At 39.3% G+C, this 25,792-nt stretch overlaps 1 protein-coding gene across 1 annotated transcript in view; it reads right to left on the bottom strand.

Moving 5' to 3' along the window:
• The window catches only part of FOXP1 (forkhead box P1), a 282,687-nt gene that overhangs the window by 87,163 nt on the left and 169,732 nt on the right, over positions 1 to 25,792 (bottom strand). Inside the window, 6 exon segments of the mRNA XM_049776850.1 lie at positions 8,167 to 8,371; positions 14,349 to 14,502; positions 20,001 to 20,090; positions 21,163 to 21,189; positions 21,191 to 21,259; positions 21,261 to 21,302. Of these exon segments, the coding sequence (XP_049632807.1) occupies positions 8,167 to 8,371; positions 14,349 to 14,502; positions 20,001 to 20,090; positions 21,163 to 21,189; positions 21,191 to 21,259; positions 21,261 to 21,302 (587 nt within the window).

Raw genomic sequence — 25,792 nt, 5'->3', positions numbered from 1 at the left:
TAAGGAAAAATATTACAAAGAAAACTTATAAAACTGTATATGAATCTCTTCAAACCAATGATGTCATTTTATTGGAAAGCATTTATCACTTAAACACAATAAATAGAAAAAGATTTATCGAGTCTAATGATGCTGTGTTATGGTAAAAAGCACTTTATTGAGATAAGACTTAACAGCTGTTCGAGAATAATGGTTGTTTTTTTTTCTTTAATCATCCCACAAAGTGAATAATAGTTCAAGAAATTCATAAGCCTATCCTTTATGGCCCGTCAAAAGTTTTCAAGATTTTTCTCCTCCATTCTCTCAACAAGTGTGAGTAACAGGTGATATGGCCCCATGGCAAACTACCTTGAGAGGACCTTGCCTCTTTCTTAAGACCCAGAGGCAGCTTAAGACCCAGGTTCTAGCATGTTAGCAATAATTCACAATTCACTAAAACACAAACACCTAGCCACTATTTTGTGGCCTGAATATGTCTAGGTTGTTAATCAAACTGATAAAACCTTGTTTATCAACAATGCCAATCGCTCAAATGAACTGAATGTGCTATTTGCACTGCTTTTCAAAACTGAATGTGCCTGACCCCACTATATTTCTTAAAATGCAGTCCAAAATGCAGATCCCAGGCCGGGTCTAAAGTTCTGTACTTCTCACAAATACACAGGTCATGCCATGACTGCTGATGTGAGACCTTTTGGCAGTGGGATTCAAAGACACATACGAAAATACAAACCCTCATATCCCATTTAGATAAATGGAATCCAATTTTTCAAGAAAAAGGCCTATGCCGATCCATGTTTGCATGATCAGGAAAATTTACAAACAGGATTTGATGGTTAGGGTCAGGAGTTGATCAACTTTTTTCTGTACATGAGGGATAGTAACTATTTTTAGTCATTGTAGGCCAAGTGGGTTCTGCTGCAATTGCTCAAGTGGGGCAGTGGAGTGTGAAAACAAGCAATCACAGACAATACGGCAATGAATGACTATTGCTGTGTTTCAATAAAACTTTATTTACAAAATGAGCCATGAGCCAGGTATGACTAGTCAGTCCAAATTTGCTGACTTCTACTACAGATTAACTTCCTCAATATTTCTTGGCAGGATATAGCAGTAACAATTTTGAAGGCAATTTGGGACAATTTGACTGCAGGTTCTCTGAAATGTTCTAATAGAGACAAAAAAAAATCAGGGTTTGCTGAAGAGTACTTTAAGTTAAAAGAACTGCAAAATACAAGTTTAGTTTCAAACAACATAAGAAGCTGGAAGAAGAGCCATTTGGAGTAAGATGAAATGGAATTAACTTATTTAAATCTTAGCTCAACTGGCCCTAAATCTGAATATGGAAAGATGCAAAAGTTAAAGAGTTTTGTAACTGGAATATTTCTTCAACTAAGCTTTTAAAATCGAAGCACATAAACCAAGAAACAGCACTTGTATTTACTTATCAATAAAAGAAAATTGTATTTAAAAAGAGAGAAAAAAGTCTGAAAGATCAAAAGTTTTCACATTTCACAGCGTCTTTTAAAAAGAGCAAGACCAGTAAATACAAATGGCTTTATTATATAGTCAGATGCACAGCAATATGTCCAAAGGGCCGCAAACCAAAACCAGAAACTGCAACTAGTGAAATTGTCTGAGAGTACACAAGCCAAAGAAAACCCCTCAGGGATTATTTGAAGGCAGCTGCCTACTGTGGAGTGCAGGAAATGCAATCTCCTGGAATACACAGGCTTGGGTCAATATATGAGAATGACAGTGAAGGACAAACATGTGAAAGAGGCAGATTAGATATCAGAGTGAAAGATGCCCAAGGTCTGGAGAGAGAGAGTACAGCTAGAAGGACACCTGCCTTGCATATAGCCAACCAGGTTTGAGCCCCAGAATCCCATATGGTCTTTTGAGCCAGCCAGAAGAGATTCCTGAGTACAGAGACAGTAACAACCCCTAACACTACCAACTGTGGCGTCCCCACTCCAAAAGATGTCCAAGGTGGGTTCCTGAATCTGAAAAGTATCTTTTACCAATTGCATTTAATAGTTCTGGAGTAAATATTAGACAATCTATGAGACTTAGCTGTATCAGTAGAAAGATGGAATGGGAATGATAAAAAAAAAAAAAGGAAATATTTCTAAGATGGACTATAGCAGACAGCTGAGAAGCTGAGATAGAAGACAGGCCCTATGATATGCTCAATAAGAAAACTCTAAGATTTAAAAGTAGGGAGGAAAGTGATCTGTTCGAGGGAGGGAAAAAATGGGTGCATATCCAATACTTTTAGAGGCCACCAGGGGTTCAGGGGTGAGAATAGGGGATTCATATGAATTAATTCCATAGCTTTACTGATGCCAAGACATGTACTCAACCTCCCTGGGCCACAGGACAAGCTGAGGGTACTTGCTTGTTTTGGAGGTCACACTCACCAATGGTCTGGGGTTACTCCTGCAAACGCACTCAGGAATTACTCCCGCCAATGCTCCAGGGGACCATAAGGGATGCCAGAAATTGAACCCAAAGGCAAGTGCTATCTCCAGCCCTGAGTGAGGATATTTTTAAGAAGGAAGTGGCTTGTTTTGCATGTGTCTATGTGCAAATTCTGCGTGGGATACATTTTCATTCCTTATACGCAATTTCAGACCATGGGACTAACATGTTGCAAATCTCACCGATCTCCTCTCTTCTCCTGAAACACGTGATAATTATTTCTATCTACCTCAAAAGAAAATATTTTGATGTGTTGTTCTTTAAATGTACTGATTTTGACCCAGTCAATAAACATTTGCTGAACTAAATTTAAACTTTCATGGAGGAACACTGATTTAAATTATCATAATTTGGGGCCGGAGAGATAGCATAGCAGTAGGGTGTTTGCCTTGCTTCTGGCCCATCTGGGCAGAACCTGGTTCGATTCCCAGCATCCCATATGGTCTCCCAGCCTGCCAGGGGCGATTTCTGAGAGCAGAGCCAGGAGTAACCCCTGAGCACCACCAGGTGTGGCCCCCAAAATCAACCAATCAATCAATGAATAAATAAAGTTTTTTTTTTAAAAAGCTATCATAATTAAGCATTCACTTCTATGGAAGCTTTCTATTAGAAATGTTCTAATAGAGGGCCAGAGAGATAGCACAGTGGTGGGGCGTTTGCCTTGTAAGTAGCCAACCCAGGACTGACAGTTCAAATCCCGGCATCCCATATCCCCCCCACCCTCCATGCTGCCAGGAGCGATTTCTGAGTGCAGAGCCAGGAGTAACCCCTGCACGCCACAGGATATGACCCAAAAACCAAAAACCAAAAAAAAAAAAAAGAAAAAGAAATGTTCTAATAGGAAAAAAAAGGGGGGGGAGGGACTACTTTATAAACTAAAAAAACCTCAAATTTTTTTTTAGTTTTTGGGTCACACAGGGAGCGTTCAAGGTTACTCCTGGCTCTACACTCAGAAATCACTCCTGGCAGGCTTGGGGGACCATATGAGATGCCGGTATTCGAACCGTCCTTCTACATGCAAGGCAAACGCCTTACTTCCATGCTATCTCTCTGGCCCCACACGACCTTGAATTTTTACGTTGGATATTGCACTAACCAGTTTGGTGCTGACCCCAGGCCAGCTATTTAATCTTTGTGACACGATGCCCTCATCTGTAAAATGGGCTTAAAAATAATGTCTACTGCACTGCAGTGGTCAGTCACTGTGGTAAAAATGAGACACCGCTCAGGCAAGAGGTTAGGCAGCTCTTAGCAAAGAAAGGGAACTGATTAAATGTGACTTCCTTTCTTTTCCCTGGTGCATCATATCATAATATGATATTTAGAATTTTAATTCAGGCAATTACTTAAGTAGTAATTGCTATTTGTATTTACATAGCTGCTTTGATCCAAGAAGCTCAAAGGGCTTTACTAAATTTAGCATTTTAATAAATGTTTCATTTGCATTGCGTTGATTTTGTTTACCCACACCAAAACTTGGAATTTCCTAACGGGAGAGACTCAGCAAAGTAAGGAAACAAGATAATGCATTCCTGTTTACAGGTGTCCCGGTGGAAGATTTATCTGTTTACCTAAGATGTCATGACTCTCTGGCATTGTATAATAAAATGACACTAAGAAGTATGAAAGCGCCTGCTCCTCTCACACCTCCTGCTGGTACTTCTATCCATTGAACTTCATCCCACTACACTTCCTTGAGGCACTGATAAACAAAGCTGTCTATTGCACCAATGAATTCGTATATAATCAGCACAATAAATGTTATTAAACTGTCAGAAGAAAATCAAAGCACCAAGCACAGAGCCAGTACTGAATTCTAAGGATGCTCAAAGTCCATGATTTCACTGGGACAGGATCTTAACAAGCCTTGATGTGAGCGCTGGAGTCCGCTACACAAATCACAGGGGCTGCTCCTCCGGAACGGTGCTGAATATTGATAAATGTCTCTGCCCTGAACAACAGGGAAGTGGGTTTCTATTGGCAATCTTTACCAAAGTGTGTTTTTTCCCTTCTCTGCACTCAAGGGTTTATCCTGAATGATTTAATTATAATTTTCCTTGTGTAAGACAAATTAAAGAGGAGAGTAGGAGTGTCGTGCCAAGCACATTATTTATCTCCTTAACAGATTGCAGCTCACCAAACCCCAGAGCTGCTGCTGCAGCGGCTGCTCAGAGAGCCCACAAAATGCATGGGGGCAAAGCACGAGTGGGGGAGAGCGAGTTCTACAAACAGTATGTAAGCATGCATTCCAGTTGAGATTCCCGAATGCCTTGCTGCTCTTAAAGCTAATAAAAACTCTCTGCCTTCTTTCTGAAAATTGTTCGCAGTGCTCCCAAATCTTTGTAAGAGGGATTTTTCAACTGTTGTTAGCCTCAGAGCACCGCTGAGAGTGGTCCAGCTTCTACGAGGTTGGACAGTGCACCAGAAAGAAGGGCAAGGAACATGACATTGAAACTGAGGAAGAACTTGGAAAGATTCAGGCTTCACATAAGCATTTGGTGAATAGGACATGAGACTTCTCCAAGGGATTCCTAACACAAAAGATAACTCAGTGTGCAAGGGAGAACATTTTTTTTTACAGTGATAGCAGTTTTCTTTCTTTTAAAAAATTGTTCCGTGATTTAAACAGGATATCACATCTATGATTTTAAAGCATCGAAAAGGCAAACTCACATAATACTCAGTGTAAGTAACAAGACGTGCACCAATCTAACTTATAGAATTATGAAGACTCAATTTGTTAAGTGTCTAACTTTGGAATTATCTACATATCTAAGGTGTTCTCTCACTTGTCTAATTTGCTACATTCAGCTAAAGAAATGCTACCTAGAACTTTCTTTTAATCCAGCCATATCTAGAAACCAGATTATGTGAACAGAGAGATACAAGAGATTAAGTTGTGGTATATAATTTCATGGTTGTTTTATCTTTGCATGTTCATTTAGAAAATTAAACCTGTTTTTATATCCAGAAAAAGACTCAATAAAATCTGAATTCTTTTTTGATCCAGTCTAATTTTGGCGGACAGTATAATAAAGATAATGTTCAACTTGTATGCAGACAAATAACACCCTTTTTCCCCCAAATCAAACAAACTTACATTCCTGAAATTAAAACTGTCTCTTAGAGCCATTTATTTTCAAATGCTACTAAAGACAAGAAGAGGGCTATCCTATAACTTGTCTCACTATTATCTTTCATCTGACTATAGATATTTAGGATGAAACTGAGCACATTACATCTAAATAAGAAGAATTTTCTGTGCAGGTTCCGCAACATCTCCACAAGATTGCAACAAATATCTTACATATACCAGTCAGCCTATTGCTCTGCCTATGGATAAAGAGTTAATTCAATCACTCCGCAGTAATGGCAACATCAATTTAAGAGCATCAAAATGCAGCTACAATAAAGCCAAGCCTAGAACCTTCCCTGAAAGCAAAGATTTAGTTGCTTTTGTGGTTCTTTTATAATAAAAATATTACAAGATAGTAAAAAGCAAAATTTTACAGTGACATACAAATCTATCCTTACTGGAAACAATCCCACATTTGGGCCAATGGCTCCTAACAGATTCTTACTGTCCTCTACTTTCTTCTATTCTTTTAAATTCTATTAAGCCAATAAATTTTAGGCATCTTTTAGTCCTTCTACATCTGCCACAAAAATTTCAAACTAATTTAAAAGGATGGCTAAAAGTTTCATTAAAACACTTACTTCTCACCTCAAGGGACCTCTTACAATTTTTATGCTTGAACATCAAATACACACTTATCTAGTTTGCACTCTTGTCTAGATATGTACAGATATCTTGTGATGGCTAATTTCTGAATAAATTTAATAAAAACTTTGCTAGTATAAAGACATACATCAAATTTAACTAGTGGACTTCTTAATACTAACATTTCAAGAAAAACAATTTTATTTGTGCTTGCTTAAGTGAAAAATATATTTTTAAGTTTTTAGTCACTTTATTAAAAAAATAAGAAATCTGTTTTACCTAATTAAAATTACATTTACTATCACCTATTTTTTGTTTTACGTTTTCCTGTTCTCTAGAAGGGGAAGTTCTTTTTTTGTGTGTGTTTATTTTGTTTTGTTTTTGGATCACACCTCACCAGGTGTGCATTTAAGGGTTACTCCTGGCTCTGTGCTTAGAAGTTGCTCCTGGCAGGCTCAGGGGACCATATGGGATGCTGGGATTCAAACTACCATCTATCCTGGTTGGCCACTTGCAAGGCAAATGCCCTACTGCTGTGCTATCTCTCTGTACCCTACAAGGGGAAATTCTGCAGAGGGTATATGTAGGGAACAATTTAAAAATGCTAAACTTGGGCCAAAGAGATAGCATGGAGGTAGGGCGTTTGCCTTGCATGCAGAAGGACGGTGGTTCAAATCCTGGCATCCCATGTGGTCCCCCAAGCCTGCCAGGAGTGATTTCTGAGTGTAGAGCCAGAAGTAACCCCTGAGTGCTGCTGGGTGTGACCCAAAAAACAAAAAACAAACAAAGAAAAAGGTAAACTTAAAAAATAAGTTTCAGCTAGAGAGATAACATAGGGCGTTTGCCTTGCAAGCAAGGGACCCAGGACCAGTGGTGGTTCAAATCCGTCATCCCATATGGTCCCCTGAGCCTGCCAGGAGCAATTTCTGAGCAGAGAGCCAGGAATAAGGTGTGGCCCAAAAACCAAAACCAAATCAAACCAAAACAAAAACAAAACAAAACAAAAAAAGTTTCACTTTTTAGAGACATTTTTGAAATACCTCCTCAACAGTATTAAGGCTTCTGAGTATTAAGACACAATTACACAAATTAACAGCTTCATTTTCATAGGGGGATATGCTAAAATAAAGCATACTAGATATCTAAAACAGCTTCAGCTTCAACTAACATCCAAATGAAGCTCCAAGTAATTTAAGGATATAAGGTATTAACTTCCAAAGAACATAACAGTTTTTTGTTTGTTTGTATCCAGGCCACACCCAGCTTGTTGCTGGAGGGCAAACCATGTGGTTGGTGGGGGATCAAACAGAGGACTTTGGCATGCAAAGTATGTGCTCCAGCCTTTTCAGTCACCTCCCCGATCTCACAAATAAGACTATAATGACAGAGACAATGCAATAGTATAGTCCAAAACCAAGAAAAAAGTGCAGTGTAATTTTACATATGTAAATGGTCAGCCCTACCATCTCCCTCCATCCTTTAAACCTTCAGAGAGTGGCAAAAGGCCTCATGCTTTGTGGATACCACAGAGATAAAAGACAGGCTCCCCTTCTTTAAGGATGGCAGTGTGGAGCAACATACGTTCTATCTTTCCTCTGACAGAAATTCAAAATTTCCCACAGCAGACACCAATTCCCTGAGCAGACATTTAGAGCCAAAGAATTCAGCTTGTACAGAGTGTGCACTTGGCAGAAAGGCCTGGAAACCTTGAAATCCAGCTCATTCAGTGAGAAACAAAAAGATGCTACCTGGGCTAGGGCTACTAAATCCATGTAGGAAATGGGTGAAAATAATCTGACGCTTCACCCAGAGCCTTTGCTGAATGCATTCTTAAGTAATTTTATGCACATTCAAGTCCCCTGGATCCAATTAGGGAGCCTAGAGACATTGTGAGGCTAAGGTCTCCCTACCCTTCCCATGACAAAGACAGCTCTGGACACATTTCAGTGGCTCATTCCTACCTTTCCCTTTTGGGAGTGTGGACTGAGAGCTGTCCATTGGTAGAGGCATGTGGGTTCATTATTAAGGAGGACTTGGAAGGTGCAGAGGACGAGACACATGTCGTGGTCAGATCCAAACTGTTGTGATTGTTGCCCGTGGTTTCTTCTGCAGTATGAGCGCTTGTCACTTCTTTCCAGAGCTGCTGCAGTTCTGTTGGAATCATGCCTGAAACAAACAAATTGGATAATTAAATCAATTAACAGCTAATTCCGTCCTCTTCAAACAGTAATTAAATCAAAGAGTCAGTAAACAAAGCCTAGTGTTAGGGCTTTTTTTTTTTTTTTGGTGTGTGTAGGTTTTTTTTCTCCTCCCAACTAAAGGCAAATACTGTAGTAACAACCTTGTTTCTCCCACTGAGCAACCAAGTTGAAGTTCCCTCATTGTACATAAAAGACAGCCGTGCAAAATATTCAAGACATAGCTACTTGCAGACAGTATGCCTCCATCCAAAATGTTTTTGAGAGACTTTTCAGAGAAAGTTAGATTGCGGTAACCATATTTTTGGACACAAAGAAGGGCTCAAAATAAAACTGTTCGACTATACTATTATGACAACACAAACCACAAAATGAATAATCTTTGTGCTTGAGTCTTAAATGATGACAAATAGCTTTGTTATTAAATATAGTTTTATTAATCACTTTTAGACATAAATTATGAATTCCTATCGTCTTCCTGAAATCCTTTTCAACTTTTAACAGTCAAATTGATTATACTATGATTATTTCATTAACACACCTATCTTCCTCATTAATTTCGGTTTCTAGTATCACATGCCTAATTGATGGATGTGTCTACTGAAAAACTGTGTAACTTTCTATACAAGTAACACTATTATTACTGTCATATCTTAGATCAACGTTAATGAACCATGGCAGAATAAAATGAAAACGCAAAATAAACTTGGCGCAATGAAGTTCTCCTCTTTCTAAGGGGGCAAAATGGACACAGGTCTGAAGGAGTAAGTGTCAAACTGTATTTTTCCCAAGAAGAAATACAATCAGTATGTCAATCTTTCTAGTGTGGGCCTCGGAGTGTTTATTTTGGCGGCCGGCCTCTATAGCGCAGGTTTTCCAAACCTATCTCAGTGCAAGTACATGGTTGGAATGGGCATGGCATGTTTTTCTATCTTAAAATTTAGGTTACAAACAATGACAAAACTGTGTCGTTAGAAAGGACACCTAGCAGAAATCACAAACTTCACACACCACAAGGCAATTCCACATTGAGCTGGAGGTCTGAACTGCAGTTCATTGTTTCAATCAACTGTAACACAGCTATCCTAGAAAGCCTGCCATTTTCTGACTCTATAGCAGCAACTGAAACAGGCATGTTTCTTACCAAACCCAAGGTAGTGAATTAAAAAAGAAGGCTGTGTGCATTAGATTCATTTGAAACACATAATAAAAAAAAAATGCCAAGGTCTAAATTTAATTTATTTTTGTCATTTAGAATACAATGGATAGATAATCATCTCAACGTGATCAGCCAAACATCTTTACTTTGCTAAACTGTTAAAGATTTTAATTATGCTAGCATTGGAGAGCACTGGTCTAATGAGGCGATGGACTCCAGAGAATCCGAGTGGTTAAGAACTGTGAAATGAGTCTGATAGGATTTTTTTATATTCACCGTGGATCGTTTGCATATCAAAGAGGAGTAAATTATTGCACAGCAGACCAATAACCTTCCCCGCCTTTCTGAGAGGAGCGTTAACAAAAACAGTTGGTTTCTCCTAACAGTTCTCTACGAAAATGTTCAAATGCTCGAGTATTTGCAATTAATATATATTATAAAGGAGGCTTCAAGTGATACATTAAGTGGTCAGATATTCTTAGAACACATCTTCAACAGCCAAGAAGAGCTTCTTTTCCTTCATAAAAATCAAATGCCAATTATATTTTGATGAATTTTGTCCCAAATGAGCATTTAGTTATTAGCCATATTCAATTATTACTTGTCCCCTGAAATTAAACCTTGGAGGCAAATTAAACAAAGGAAAAGGTCACTACACAATTCCGTGTCCGGTTGTGCTGTAGCTGGGCTATTATTTTCAAATACCTTGTGAAGTGACATGTAGGATGTGTTTGCAGCAAACAGGCCTGCCAGTGATGTCTGCACACCAACAATTACCTGTGAATAGTGCTAACCCTCAGCCCACTGTTTACTCACTTGAAACAATGGTGAAATATAGGCTTGTCTGTAGATGATAACATATTGATATAAAGCCACAAGTCAACACCGATTTTTTTTTTATTTTCAAGGGAGTAAAACAACATAGAAAGAAATAAAAGCTACAAGCCATCTATTTTTGAACTGATTTATGGATCAGATGCATGGAAAAGAGAACACAGAAGAATACAGTTCTAGAGAGTACATGAAGCATTTTGCTTCTAAGAAATCCAGAACTTTGAGGGAAGTCAGTTAAAAAGTAAGCTGTTTATCAAGCAAATAAAGATAAGACAAATGTCTTGTTACATGTGTCTACGGAGTATACCAACTTACCCTACTCTCCTTTTTATTCCAATGGATTGGAAAATCAGTTCCATCATTCATAGGGAGAAACATTAAATAAAATAGTCACTCACTGACTAAAACATGAATACTTCTGGGTCAAATTTCAATGGGATAATCACGTTTAAGAAGATTTTCATCAGACTTACAAAGAAGCAGTCAAATCGTTCCCTTCCATCAATGACCAACCTTGTTAGTGATGTTAAACTGTTAGTTCAATGAATGCAATCTAACTAAAAGATGCTGTTATTTGACCACCAAGGTCTCATGATAGAATTAAGACAGATAAAAGGTAAACTAGTCACTGATCAGACAAAATTGATATCAAGCTCCCAGAAATCCTGCAGTTTTTCAAAAATGGTAGCTAGGAATAATAGTAGGAACAAGTCAAATAAATCCATTAGCAGGTGCATACTCAAACAAGTACTTTTCTATCTGTAAGTTACGTTTTAAATTTTCAAAGGTCAGAAGGATATTGAACAATTCTATTTATATGGAATTATTGGTGCTGGGGAGGTAGATATTATTATAGCGCCCAGAATGAAAAAATATATATGCTTATTATGTAAATAAAATAGTGAGAAACTCTACAATAGAAACAACAACAACAAAAAACTCACTTTGTAAGTTAAAAATCTTCAAAATAGTATTCTCTCTTTCTCTACTTTGATATTTGCATGTATCTTTAATATAACGTTGCAAAGGTCATGAGTAGGTATGTAAAATAACCTTGGTGATTATATCATGAAGTGGGCATTACTTAGCACTTCAAACACATAAACCCTGTGCTTTGCTACATTTCTTTCTGGTCCCTTCATTATAAAAGAAAATGCAGACACAGGTTTAAAAAATGTATGTTGTGGGGACAGTTGACAGATTACTGTTCATGGAACTCAATTTTACAACCCTAGGTATCACTGGCTCCAAGACAAACAGAGTTGATCAACCTTTTTTGTCCTTGTACATCCATACCCAGGTGACCATGTTCAAGCAAGCAGAAAGTTGATTTAAACCTCATAATAACATCAGTTTTAAGCTATCATCTCTCTAATAAAAAAAAAAAAAGTGTTGTAGTCCAACATGACGGAATCCTCAAGCTACTTTGGGCAAAGGGGCAGGGGAGACAAATATCAACCTCCTGAATCCAGGAAAGATAGCAAAGACATTTCTCTTTGCTGTAAGAAACTGATTCCAGAAATATTTATATTTACCTCTATGCATCTTAGACACATTTAAAGACACCCCTTAGATTTTAAATAGGTTTCTTCCTCATGTTGCAAGGGCTAATAGGTACAGCAGGCTGCTAAGCATATCAATCAATGCCATGACTAGTGAATTACCTACCGGTGTCTCTGATATGTTACTGAAGAGATTACACTTCATGCTTCACCACATTCATTTCTTTCACATTACACATGAGCTTGTCTTGTCACTGCCCAATTGCCCTCTTTTGGGCAGCTTAACTGATGTACTATAACAATGAACCTTAGTGAGAAAACTTAATGGTATAGGTGCAATGGGAAAATATGAGAGAGGTTGATGCCTGAATCCAGAGAATGTGTCAGAAGAGGTTCTAATGTTTTCAACAATAAACCCAAAGGTGTAATTAATGTACTTTTTAACACTGTGCAAGCATAAAAATGCATTAGCCATCGGATTCTTTCTTTCCCCCTCCATTGCACTGTTCACCATATTTTGTATTTTGACAAGTGAGGTGCTGATTAGGCTACAGTGGTAAGACTGTAATGACAGAAAGCAAGGAGGGGATACAAGAAAGTTAGAGATAACTGTTGTCAAAATTAAAAAAGTTGTGGCCTAAGCTACAAAACAGCACACAGGGCACTTGCCTTGCATATGGCAGACCCAGGGACCCCCATATGGTTCCTCAAGGAATTACCAGGAGTAATCCCTGAATGCAGAGACAGGAGTAAGCCCTGAGTATCATCAAATGTGAGCCAAAACAAAACAAAGTTTAAGAAAGTTATTTAAAATAAAAACCCAGATGGGGCAAATATTGAGAGTGGAAGATCCAAAAGAGAAGATTCAAATGTGAGATGACATGCCTCACTGGTCCCATTTGTCACTAGAAGTCATTATACAAATAAAAATGTCTTACACCATGCCAACCTTCCTCAGAGGGCAAATGAACTGAAGTTACCAAAGACTTTAACTTTAGTGCTTTAAGGCACACGTCACATTCATCCAAATCTAGTAGAATTCAAAGGACTGGGCGGGAATCGGGGGACGTTTTGAGGGGGCAATGAAATCTGTTGTACCATGTGTGAGTCCGGGGATTGTATTTCAAAACACAGCCCGATACTTTTCCTTCTTTCTGGTTTTGAATAATCCACTTGCTTTCATATTACACATCCGAAATTTAGAATGGTTTAAACCAAGAAAATGTCCTAAAAAAATAAAGCTAGAGTATTCATTTGTTTCAAATGCCCGGCACCAGTTTCACTAAAGGGTTAATGACTTCTCAAAAATATTTTTTCAATCCATAAAATCTATTCAAAGGTATCCATTTCTGAGAAGAAAGAATATGGAAGTACACTATTCTGATGAGCATGAAATACTGAAAAATCAACAGGCAGGGGCCGGAAAGAAAGAACAGTGGTTAAAATGCTTGTTTTGCTTGCACCAACTTCAGTTCAATGCCAGTACCATGTATGGTCCCCTGAGCAGGATCAGGAGTGATCCTAAGCACAGAGATTGGAATAAACCTTGACCACTTCCCTGTGGGCAAAAATAAAACAACTAAAAGAAAAAACAGCGACAACAACTAGAGAAACAAACAAAATCTACACTCAGAGGAATCGAAAAGAAAAAGAAAATAGAAGAAACCCAAATTTAAAAAAAAAAATTGGTTTTTGTAACAGAAAGAGATTTTTTTGTTTGTTTGTTTTTTTGTTTTTGGGCCACACCCGGCGGTGCTCAGGTGTTACTCCTGGCTGTCTGCTCAGAAATAGCTCCTGGCAGGCACAGGGGACCATATGGGACACCGGGATTCGAACCAACCACCTTTGGTCCTGGATCGGCTGCTTGCAAGGCAAACGCCGCTCTGCTATCTCTCCGGACCCTTAACAGAAAGAGATTAATCTTATTCATTTACAGAAAAAATAAGCCTGAGTTTATTCCTCAATATGAAAAAGTTACATTTATAAAACATGACTAAGATTTAAAATAGAGCAAGTTCCACAATATAAAATACAGCTAAAAATCACTACTAACAAAAGCCTTTAGAAAGTTAATTTCTGGAAAATAGCAAATGGAAAACACTGGAAGCTCTAATCCAAATGCTCAATAAGTCAAAGTAGTAAAGCTTTCTCTTCCTCCACCAATGTGCAACCATGAGCTCACACTGCGAATGCTAAGCCTTCAGACCACTCATGTTCATTCTGGCTTCTTCCAGCAGTACTGGGACAAAGACCTGTCATGGCTACCTCATGCGGCTTTTTTCCTGAGGTCGAACATGCATGTTATGTTGCTGATAAACAATTTCCCTAGCAGTGAGCTGGGTGGATGAGGCCACAAGCTGCCATCGACAATACCTACGCCCTTCCAAGCAACCCCAACTTGCCCCAGAGCATCTGGACACAGACTAGTAATTCTGTTTCCTGCACTGTACCTTGAGTAAGAGGCTGAAGAGGAAGGGCAGGCTGCCCTGGCTGAATGGTTAGCAGGCCCTGGCGCTGCAGAGACAGGAGGTGCTGTTGCTGTAGTTGCTGCATCTGTAAAAGCTGCTGCTGAAAAGCCAACTGCTGGGTTGCCACTTGCTGCTGCTGTAAGAACCAGGAAGAAAAAAAAATGAGAAAGGAAAAAAAAACTTCCCAAGGGCAGTTTAAAGGCAATGAATATGGCCACACATACACAAAATGTAGACATCTGCTGAACATGGTTGCCCGCGTTTAGTGGGTGTCCCAGGACAAGCCTGGTTAAAAAAGGACAGAATGGATTACCTCTGGAGAGGAGTGAGGGAGGGCCTCACTGCTGCTCTGATCTCTGGCCCCATAGAAACAACTCATCAATCAGGTCCGCTTTCCCGACAGTTTGAAAGCCCCAAATTTGTGTAATCAAGATGTAAGCTCCTAGACTTTGAAATTCTTCATTCTTCACACGCCAGAGATCACTGCATGCCTGCCCCACACCCCTGAGTGTGGAGGGATTTGAACCCTGAACCTTTGAGGTGTGAAAAAACAAGTTGCCTTCCTCCCCCCTACATCAGCAGAAGCCTTTAACTACTCTGTTTATCACTGCTGACATAAATAAATGAGAAAAAATCAGACCTTTGAAGAAAAAAAACTTCATCTAATATTGTTAATTAGCCATGACAAACGATGAAATAACATTGTAAATCTTTCACAGAAACAGCCACTAGATTTTAATTACACACATTCATAATTTAGCAAACAACACCACGTTTGACTACGGGTGCTTGCTACTTCATGCTTGATACTACGAGGACCCACTCAGCTTTAGGTGCCTTCCCTAAGCTGAGCTTCCAAAAGACCCTGTGTCTTCTCATAGGTCCTGCTCTGTCAGCAGCATTGTTCTTGAGGAGAAGGGGCTTCATGATATGAAATATCTTCTGTTGATTGGACAATGACAGGAGGAAAACTTTTGTTGTGTAAAACATCAATACATCATTCCTGTGTTTAGCAGGCCTTACTCCAGCCAAAAAAAATTAATGTAGATTTCCTCAGTAATTATCTGAGTGATAGAAAGATAATACAGTGCAGTGGTACAATAAATAGAAGGAAATTATCTAATATCCTTAATCTGCTAGGAATCAAATCAAGGTGGAGGTCTTAGCCACATTATGGCTAACAATTATGAAAGGAAAATTAACCCTTCCCAAGCCAGAGTTCTCCTCCCCCCAAAAAAAGATGGCTTTAAAACAAGATCTGCTTTCAGAAATAGATATATACATAGCTATCTATATCCATATAGGTAAGTAGATATATCATGAAGTCTTTTGCAACTAAAAAGGCTACATAGTCCTTCCAGAAGTCCTAATACTGATGATACGTTACAAACAACTGCATCCACTTAACACGCGACCTTGATCTGGTACTTCCATAAAATGGCACATATAGCAAGAGCTTCTCAGGCAAAGTTCAAAGGAAGAGAAAAATGGTGGCTTTTCCCTCAGCCTCCATGTAGTTTATTTTACAGCACAGACCTTCATTCTCCTATTAGCAACCAATTTCAGACTTACTCCCATGCCACTGAGAAAGTTAATTGAGTTTCACTCCAAAAAACAAATTCTATACTACTAACAACAAAAATTTAAATAAATTTAAATGAAAAGCCAGTGTTTTCATTTTAAGAACAGCATGAATAAAATGATCCAATTGTTTTCACCCCTTTCCAAGTTATCACATTAATGTAAAAAACCCAATGATAGTTATATTCATGTCAAAATGATTTTTTTTTACTTCTTCAACAGATATTAATTCACAGCATTTTTTAAAAGAAAAAAAAGAGGAAGGAAGAGGAAAAAAGTAACATTGATACAATACAAGATCAGGGAATTAGCTCCTCTTGAAGTAGAAAAGAATGGGGGAGGGAGGTTGGAGTTTGGGGAGGGTGTTTCCTGTCTTACTGTAAATGAAATGTTTAAAAATTCTGTATTTATATAAAATGACTGATGGCTTTCTGTTGTCTCTGTGGCCATCCCGAGGAAAAGCTCATGAAAGCTGTCCACGTTTAAAAAGCCAGGATATAAAAGTATACAAGGCCCATTGTCCAAAGAAAGAATTTAAAAGCAACACTGGTTGCCAAACTGTGCTCCCCACCCAGTTACCAAACACAGGATACGAGCCCGTTTGTTTACTTCTCACAATTGAATGCATACAAAAAAGGTCTCCGTGCAGTTCCCTGGACAGGTCAGTAGTCAGTGTTAAAATACTAAAATGCCCTGATAAACCTCGCATTTCGGATCCCCTCCCTACAGCAGCAGTCAAAGGTCTGTTTTCCTTTCTTCAGCTCCTCCCTACTGGCTAACATAAACTGTCATAACTGCCTGGGACAAACGGCCCTTTTAAAACAATCAACTTCGCCTACCTCGCCCAGTACAGGATGGGATTTGTGTGTATGTGTGTGTGTATGTGTGTGTGGCTGGTTTGAAAATTAATTCTGCCATCTATTTTCCACACCCGTTCTGTCAAAATGAAGGAGCAGTTGCTTAAATAGCTATATGGGACCTACAGAACATTTCTCTCTTAAATAAAGGTCTGAGGTCTAACTCAAGGTGAAATCTAACTTTCTGCAGGAAAAAATAAATAAAACCTCAGGCAACTTCAAGAGAGAGAGTAAAGGTACACTGCTCTGGCCTAGGATCAAGGGTTTCATGGTAAAGGTAATCAAAAAGGGGAGGGGGGGGGAGCAGGGGAACCTGATGATTCAAAATTATGAGCCACTAATGAATGACTAGGGATTCAGTAAATTAATATACTTGTTCCATCTGTCAACATCCAAGTTCAAACCTTGTTAAAATCCTAACCACCAGTCCACATGATGAAATCGCTGCCATGTGACTCTTTCATTTTAGTACAAAAGGACCACCACCTGCATGGTAATTTCAGGAGACTATCCCTTATCACAGGAAAGTAAGGATTTTTTCACTACTGTTACAACAGGTCTCTGCCAATTCCACTGGCAGGGGGAACATACAGTGGATTAGAATCCAAGGAGACCTGGGGGTCTACCAACCCCTATGGAGGTTAAGGCCACACATCTGCATCTCTTGGACCACAAAGACCCACAGCAAACTCAGCCTCCTGGAGATGCTGGAAGGACACTATTGAGCCTTAACATAGTCCCCTGAGTCAGGCAAGCCTCCTCTCTTCTTTCCTCTCTTCTTCTTCTCTCTTTCTCTTTTCTTCTCTCTCTCTCTCTTCCTCTCTCTCCCCTTTCTTCTCTTCTCTCTTCCTCCTCTTCCTTCCTCCCTCCCTCCCTCCCTTTCTCCCTGTTCCCCAACCAAATGAACCTACCACCAGCACTTACACTTAGTATGTTGAGCTTCCCTACCCTACTCCCCCCTTTTCTGAGGGAAGCAATTTGGGAGAGTTAACTTTTATCCCTCCTTCTGCTGTGTAACTTTCCCCTTCACATTTCTTTATCTGCCCTCTGAGCTCATCTGAACTTTCATGTTCTCCCAGCATGCAGATGTGCATTCCAAACTATGTCTAACAGACCAAATAAGAGGTTAATAAGAAGTGGCAACAGAAAGGAAAAAACACAATCCCTGGTAACTGATAAGAATGACAGTGGCAGCCCTTTTTTGTTTGTCTTCAAATATAGAGTTAAAGATCTTTAAAAAACTAAATTTTGATGCCTTTGAAAAGAAAGAAGCACAAAATAACAACAGGGGGTTATTGCCTGAGAGCCACAGGGGAGAAACTCCATAATTCTTATTCTCCCTTTTGAAGGCTGTTAGAAATCTGATTCAAAAAAGCAACAGCAGAAGGGGAAACCTCTTGAGGCTGTAACCATTTCCTGTGATCATGCATAATGTGCTTCAAAAGTGGGTTTTTACCAATTCTGTTGATCAATTGCACCTCCTTCATATCCCTTCTTTTTTCTGCTGTGTTTACATCTGATGTGACTCAATGACAAGCACTGTCTGAGACTGTGAAACAGGCCTGTCATGTTGATTTATGGGCGCATCAAACCACAACTTGTCCAAACTGAAGCTCGCAGTTCATTAATTAGAGAGTTGTGACTTTGAAGTCAGCTTTCAGACTGTGGTTTTTAACATTTGGCTTAATTTATATGCTCTTGAATGTGGATCTCTAAGGAAAAAAACTGAAATTCCCTTCTTGTCTTTGAACTTCTTTTGACCGCACAATAATCATTTCTTTGTCCAGAGTGATGCCTGCAATCCCGGAGTCATTAACGCGCATTGAACTGCCACTGATGAGTAAGCCCTGCTGAATTAGAAAAACAGCCAGCAAAACAAAGCTGAGAGCCTTCTGCACAGTGATATCTCACAATTACATGCCTTCCCTCCCTGTGCCATTTCCATTTTAATTACTGTTAGTCCTTTAGATTTACATTTTAGACACTTTTTAATCTGTTCCCTTTTTTATAATAGCAGCACCCAGTAGCTAGTGTGCCACTGTACTTAAGGTTGTGTCAGCAATTTCATTAAAGCACCTCCTTCCTTCCGCCCCCCCCCAAACTGCCCCTACTCTGCAGGGGTTAGATCCAGGCTGCTAAACAGGACTCCAGGGTGACAACTTGGTAGGGTATTGGAAAATGGGCCCAATTTGTGTTGAAGGAGGAGCAGCACAAGGAGACTGGGCTGGGGTCATTCCCTGCGTGTAAAATGAGCTCTACCCAGCATTGGGCTCCTGGGAAGCCCAGGCATATGGACAACCCCCTGGCTGAGGCTCCAAACTTAACAACACTGGCTCCCCGCTGAGGGCCAAGCAAGTCTTTGCTGTGAATTGGTTACCAAACCATAAATTGTGTTGTTCCAAAGATTTGACCGGGTGAAAGTTAAAATGGTTCATTTTGGAAAGGGGATAAGAAGATGAAATGAAACACTCGCTAGATGATGGGTCTCCTCTAAAGGGAAATGTGTGGAAGATGAAATGGGAAGGGAAGACCTTACAACTGATGGAGCAAACAGTGCCAATGAATTGAGTGGTGTGGCATATCTTGTACTCTTACACAGCAATGTCCCAGTGAAGATATTGCAGGCGATATTTTGTTCATCAGGAAAACAAACATCCAAGCTGGAGTCTTCTCTGACTTCCAGCGGTCCCTGCACACCTTCAGCATTTACGACATGCTCAACTTTGTAAAAAAAAGATGCTAAACAGAGCCATGGATTATCTGACTTGTTCTAACCTCGTTGTTTGTTTCTCCAATCTCACAAAAGACAAGACGGTTGCTTTACAACCAAGCACTCAGAGGAGATGAAAAGGAAGAGGGAGTTTAAAGTGCTTCCCAAGTAAAATTTTACTCCAATGTATGGAGCCCTCAGATAAACCAGTTGGCACAAGTGGTTCCGAATGTTCTGCTCACTATCCCTCCTCCTAGTGCCCACACAAGGTAGGCATACCTGCAGTGGGTTATAAAATATGTGGCAGCCAGCAAATAGAAACCAGAAAAATGTAAGGGAAAACAGAACAATAACTCTCATTCTGAAAGCCGAGAACTGATAGTCAGCTGAGTTGTGCAATCATTTAAAAGATGAATGACAGTTTAATAGTCACTAGATGGTCCTCTGGGACCTGTGGTTTGAAAGTAAAATATGTATTGTCGGTACCTCTTTAGGCTGTTTTCCAGCATGTTGTTGTTGTAAAAGTTGAAGCTGCAACTGTTCCTGTTGTTTTTTATAAAACTCTTGAAGCTGCTGCTACAAAGGAAAGAGAGGGTAGTAAGTAACAGAGGGCAGTGGCAAATCATGTCCCTTTCAGTGCCATACACAAACTGTGATTTGAAAAATAGCATCCTTTTATCTGTAATGGCCTGACCTTTAGTTTGAAACTCGGCAATAAATTCAACGCATACCGACTCTTCTTGGCATTATTGTTTGAAAAGTAATCTCCAAAATGAACTGATGAAAAACATACCATTTTCTACAACAAACTAATTAAAATAAGGCAAGGAATGACCTTTGATTGTACAACAAAGCCCAAATGCCCTTGCTGTGAGCCTGGCACATCTCTTGCATGGTCCGCGCCGTGCATAGGCTTTCTAAGTGACAGGGCTGGGCAGTGGGCAGGGCTGCTCTGTGGAAGTATCTATAGTGTGTGGGGAGCTTCCGCCCGCAGCATGTCCCACAACCACCTCACCCCAACAACTCCCCTCACTGCAGCACTGAATCTCTTTCTGCTCACGGGTCCGTTCATAGTTTGAATATAATTTCCCCATGGCACAATAATGGGCAAGAAGTTTATTTTAACCTCAGGAGACATAAAAGAAAGTCAAACTCTGCAACCTTTAAAAATTAACTGACTCCAAAATGTTTCTTCAGATTGAAGAGAAAAATTCTATGAGCTTCGAGTTCAATTGAGAGACTTAAAGAGCTGTCATATTTAAACCTGCTCCCCCAATGTGTGCCCCATTTTGCTTTGATTCAATGCCATTTAGAAGCCTCGGGGCATTACCAAATAAAAGAGCCATAAAGCCACATAAGCCTAAAAGATCTTATTTCTACGCAAGTCCAAATTACAGCCCCCTAATCTCCTAGTCCCATCAGGATCTCTACAGGTCCCCAAACCTGGTTACTGGGGTAGGGAGATCCACAATTACAAATGCCACTGATTATTCAGGGAAGATCTGGGTCTCTGAACCCCTACCTATCCTGCTCTGCTTATTTTTCAATGAGAGAAGATGCAGTTTTGGTAGCAGAAGAATCTTGAATGTCATGGCATTTTCGAAATGCCCTGGGTGGATGGAGCTCCAGGAGGAACAAGGACAATTACCTGTTGAAGCATGAGGGCTTGCTGCTGCTTGAAGGAGAACCTGGAGTTGCTGAGGGCTCAGCACTTGTTGCTGGAGGATCTGCTGCATTTGCTGGGGGAGTGATAACTTGAGGTGTCATCATAGCCACTGACACGGGAACCTAGTACAATAAGGAAGGATTAGTAGGAAGCAGAGGAAATTGCAGGCACATAGCACTCAAGTCTTCCAGGTCTCACAGACTATCACTAGTCTGCGTCAGCAAGAGGGGTGCTGACAACAAATCCCGTTTAGCCTTATATGAAACTTGTTTTCAGTGAAGAAAAAGAAAAGAAACCCAGCAGCACTGACAGGTACTTGAGAAATGTGCCAAGCTTTAAAAAAAAAAAAAAAAAAACACACCACACACACAAGGAGTACATGCACTAAAATCACCCTAAAGATTAGTTAGAACAGAGCTGATCTCAATTTCTTATTAATTAGAATGAGTCTTTGGGTCAAAAGAAAAGGTACAGGAAGTAACCCTAGTGTGCATTTGGTTTTAGGGAAGAAGGAGATTGAGAACCAAATCAATCTACAGCTAGAGCTAATATGATCTACTTCCCTCTGAGGATGGTGGATTTTTTCAGAACAATCAATGAACATTCAAATCTGTGGGTACTGAAACCTTGAGCAATACTTTCTGAACTTAAGCACAGACCAGCCCTCTGATCGCCTTTTACCTTTTCTTTATTCACCTAGCATACAGATTGTCATCACATTCTTTCATATTATGGTGTGATACCATTAAAAGCCGCTTTCCATGACATTTCAGTGACAAACAGCTACAGTGATGAACTTGATAGCATTTCATATTTGCAACTGTTAACACGTTTCTGCACGGGCATCTTTGCAAGGAACCTGCACACTGTATCTGAAAGGATGATGTCTTGTTCAGATAAAACACTGACATTAAAATGACAGGCTGTCTTGGCCAAGGTTACACAAATTGTATTCAAGCGGATACCTAATGACAATGCTATGAATTCTGCGAGCTTTCTAGAATGTAATTTAGCTATTCAAAATAATCACTGCACTTGTGTTTAATTTGCAGACTACATGAGAACCATTTTGTCAGTCCCAGTAATACAAGAAGACTATTTCATGAAACCCCCCCCACAAAGAAAGAGATAAGGAAAGAAAAAAAAAAAACAATGAAAGAAAAGACAAAACCTGTATGTCTTCTAACAGTAGTATTTAAGCATCTTACTTTTCTTTGGTTTCTAATCAAACATGTGACAGCAAGAAGCTAGAAGCAGTAAAGGATATACTTTGTTAAAAAAAGGATCTGCTGTCATCTCATGTATTACAATAAAAGGTAATAACATGTTTTGCACTTTGCCTGTGTGCCACTTAAAAAAAAAACTCTGGCAGACAATAGCTGATTAGAAGATAAAAGAATTAAAAAATCTTCCAGGGAGCAGTAAGCAAAAGGAGAAATGCAGTATTAATTTTATGTAACATAATGTCTTAATATGCAGTTTATCTTGACTTTTTCACATGATTTGTCCTGTCATTTGCATAGTGAGCTCTCATTCCTAATTTCACAGTCATTATGCACTGATGTCCCGACTTCTCAGCATCACTAATTTTGATGAACTAAAAATGGCTCCTGAAGGTCAGATTCATGTACAGTGAACATCTTCCATTGTTGTTGTGAGCATATTTGGGGGGGGGGTATGTTTATATCCAACTTTCACATTGTTTGGGAAACACTAGCTAGCACATTCAAAAAATTTCATTAACCCAACTCTGAAAGGTCATCAATGATTTCTCCCTATTGCAGGTCCTCCTTAGTCTAGATATAGATACTCTGTAATTTAAAACAGATGGGGATGTCTGAATATTTTTTTATATGCAAGAAGGGACAGATGTATATGAATGGATAAATTATCCTTTAAAAAAATACTTCACAGCACGAAATATCACCAGTGATTAGAAAAGTGAACTTGCATTCAGTCTAGGGCAAACACTGGGAAGACATTATCAAAACATCTAACATCTAAAAATTTAATTCCAATTAGTCTTTCAAATAGAAAAAACTTTTTGAATTTTTAAATATGTATTGGGTGCCAATCACTGTCTTCTGAGCTGCTGAAGCCAACATATCACAATAGAAGTTTACTTTTCCTTGAGAGTTGCATCATCACACAGGGAGGTTTGATTAAGCAAACAAAAGAACCATGTTTAAGGTTTCTTTTTCCCTCTGCGTTTCTTGGATGATGTACAACATAAATATTCGTGAGCCAAATTTCTGATGGTGATGAACAGGAAAACAGACAGGAATAGGGTGGTGTAAGATCTGAACTGGTGATGTACATAAAATTAACAGTGTTATAACAGAAATCATCAGAGAGTAATGCCTTGGTCATAATTCTTACAAGAACGCGGAAAATTCTAAGCTAGGCTACAAAAGTGTGCAAGCAAACTTTCAGGGGTGACAGGAAAGGCCTATTGTCTTGATTGGGGTGATGGTCATAGAGACGCAAAATTCCCAGAACTCTTTCAACTATATACTCTCAGTCAGGACATTTTAGTTTATGTGAATGAATTAAACGTCAATAAAATCTATTTTCAAAAAAAGTCTATCATAAAAGTGTTCTTTTTTTTTTTAATTATTAAACTTTTGGTAGATCTATGCGGCTTCTTTAATGAGAAATTATCATGATCTCTTGACTGTCAATAGAAAAGGGGAAGGGTCTGTCTAGGAAAGAAGTGATATACAGGAGTCATTCTTTTTTTTTTTTTTTGGTTTTTTTAGGCCACACCCGTTAGATGCTCAGGGGTTACTCCTGGCTACGCGCTCAGAAATTGCCCCTGGCTTGGGGGGACCATATGGGACGCCGGGGGATCGAACCGTGGTCCTTTCCTTGGCTAGCGCTTACAAGGCAGACACCTTACCTCTAGCGCCACCTCGCCGGCCCCTCAGGAGTCATTCTTAAGCTCTTCCATACAGGTCAATAAGCGAACACTCCCTTTCCTGACCTTATTCTTTTTTTCCTCTCCCTATCACCACTGTTTTTTGACTTGTTTCTGTTATTTTTGCTTTTCAGAGCCACATACAGCAGTGCTCAGAGCTTACTCCTGGCTCTGTGCTCAGGGATCTTTTTTTTTTTTCTTTTTTTAAGCCAGTTAAATTGAGCAGTAGAGGGGTTATATGGCAACTTTTGTGATACTAACATTAATAAGTTCTGATAAACTACTGCCATCAGACCAGCCAAAGATCATTTCTGGAGGTGGTCAGGGAACTATGTGAGGTATTGAGGACTGAACCCAGGGCAGCCATGTGCCCACTGCCATGTTTTACAACAGCAAAATGAATGAGTCTCCCTTCTCTTCCACTTAGACACGAGGACGAAGGTGCCGATGAGAATTAAACGGCAACAGACACAGTGAAAGGAGGAAAGGAGGCAAGAGTTGCACTATAGCAGCCTGAGGAGGGGCTTCGTGGAAAAAAAATATCAACAGAGACTATCCACTCTCCACCCACTGACTTGGCTTTTACATTCTGAGACCACATTTTCACACTTGTTAGCTTGGAGTTTCTGAGTGAGCTAGAGCTAATTTATAAAAGTAATAAAACCAAGAGTTCCCCCCAAAGTTTCTGCTTCAGCATGTCATAAAGATAGATTATGGAAAGCTTTAGCAAACATCTCCAAATGGATGAGAAACCAGTATGGAGAAAAAAAAAATTCTGAGAACAGTATAAGGCCTTAAATAGTAAAGAATTATAGCCTGCATATCCACTCCCTTAACTCCCAACATCCAACTTTTTCATGTAGCTAGTCCCTACTAATACTAAGAATCAAAGGGCATGCAGTACCAGGGAGAGGCTATTATAGCCCACACTTTATTGCCCATTACTACTGAGGTCATTAGCGGCAAGAGTGATTGTACTGGTCTTAACCTATTGATCACTGTAACTACTATCATTTAATCCTGTGTTGAATGTCTGGAAAGCGGCTAAAGGCACACAAGAGAGAATGCTTTAGCATTGAGAAATATAGCCAAAGCTTGGAAATTACACTTTGATTCATAAAATCTAGCCAGTGGTTTAAATCAATAGTATTTAAAACAGTCATGTGAGTTTTTAACTACAGCACTCTAGTATTTATGGTCCCCTATTTGAGAGTATTCAGTGAAAACCAAACTCCCCCCCCCCCCGTCCCAATCCACCCTTGCTTCTCTGCCATCTACCTTACCCTTGAGATAAAAAAAAACATTCATTCTTGTTTTGTGTGCTACAGGGCTCATGCCTTAACTGGGAGTTCAAACTAATTTCTGATTTTTCTCCAATGACAATTTAAATATAATGCCAAAAAAAATTATATCCTCGATGCTGTAACTACCTTAACTGTTTGACTATATAGAAATGAGCATGTTTTATGAGTTAACAATGAATCATAGAAGGCAATTTATGAAGAACTAGAATGATTCTGTCTAGCTGCCTTCAGGGATCAGAAATTCAAATTAAACTTCTGGCAGACATTTAAAGAATGCTAGCATAAAAAAAAAAAAACTGCATTTAAACACACACAGAGACAGAGTTAACACTCTTTCAGTTGAGTTTGAAGAGGAAATCGTGAATTTAAAAAAACACACGCGCACGATACC

This window comes from Suncus etruscus, chromosome 7, assembly GCF_024139225.1.
Source record: "Suncus etruscus isolate mSunEtr1 chromosome 7, mSunEtr1.pri.cur, whole genome shotgun sequence".
Taxonomy (NCBI): Eukaryota; Metazoa; Chordata; class Mammalia; order Eulipotyphla; family Soricidae; genus Suncus; species Suncus etruscus.
This window is presented reverse-complemented; position numbering and strand designations above follow the sequence as displayed.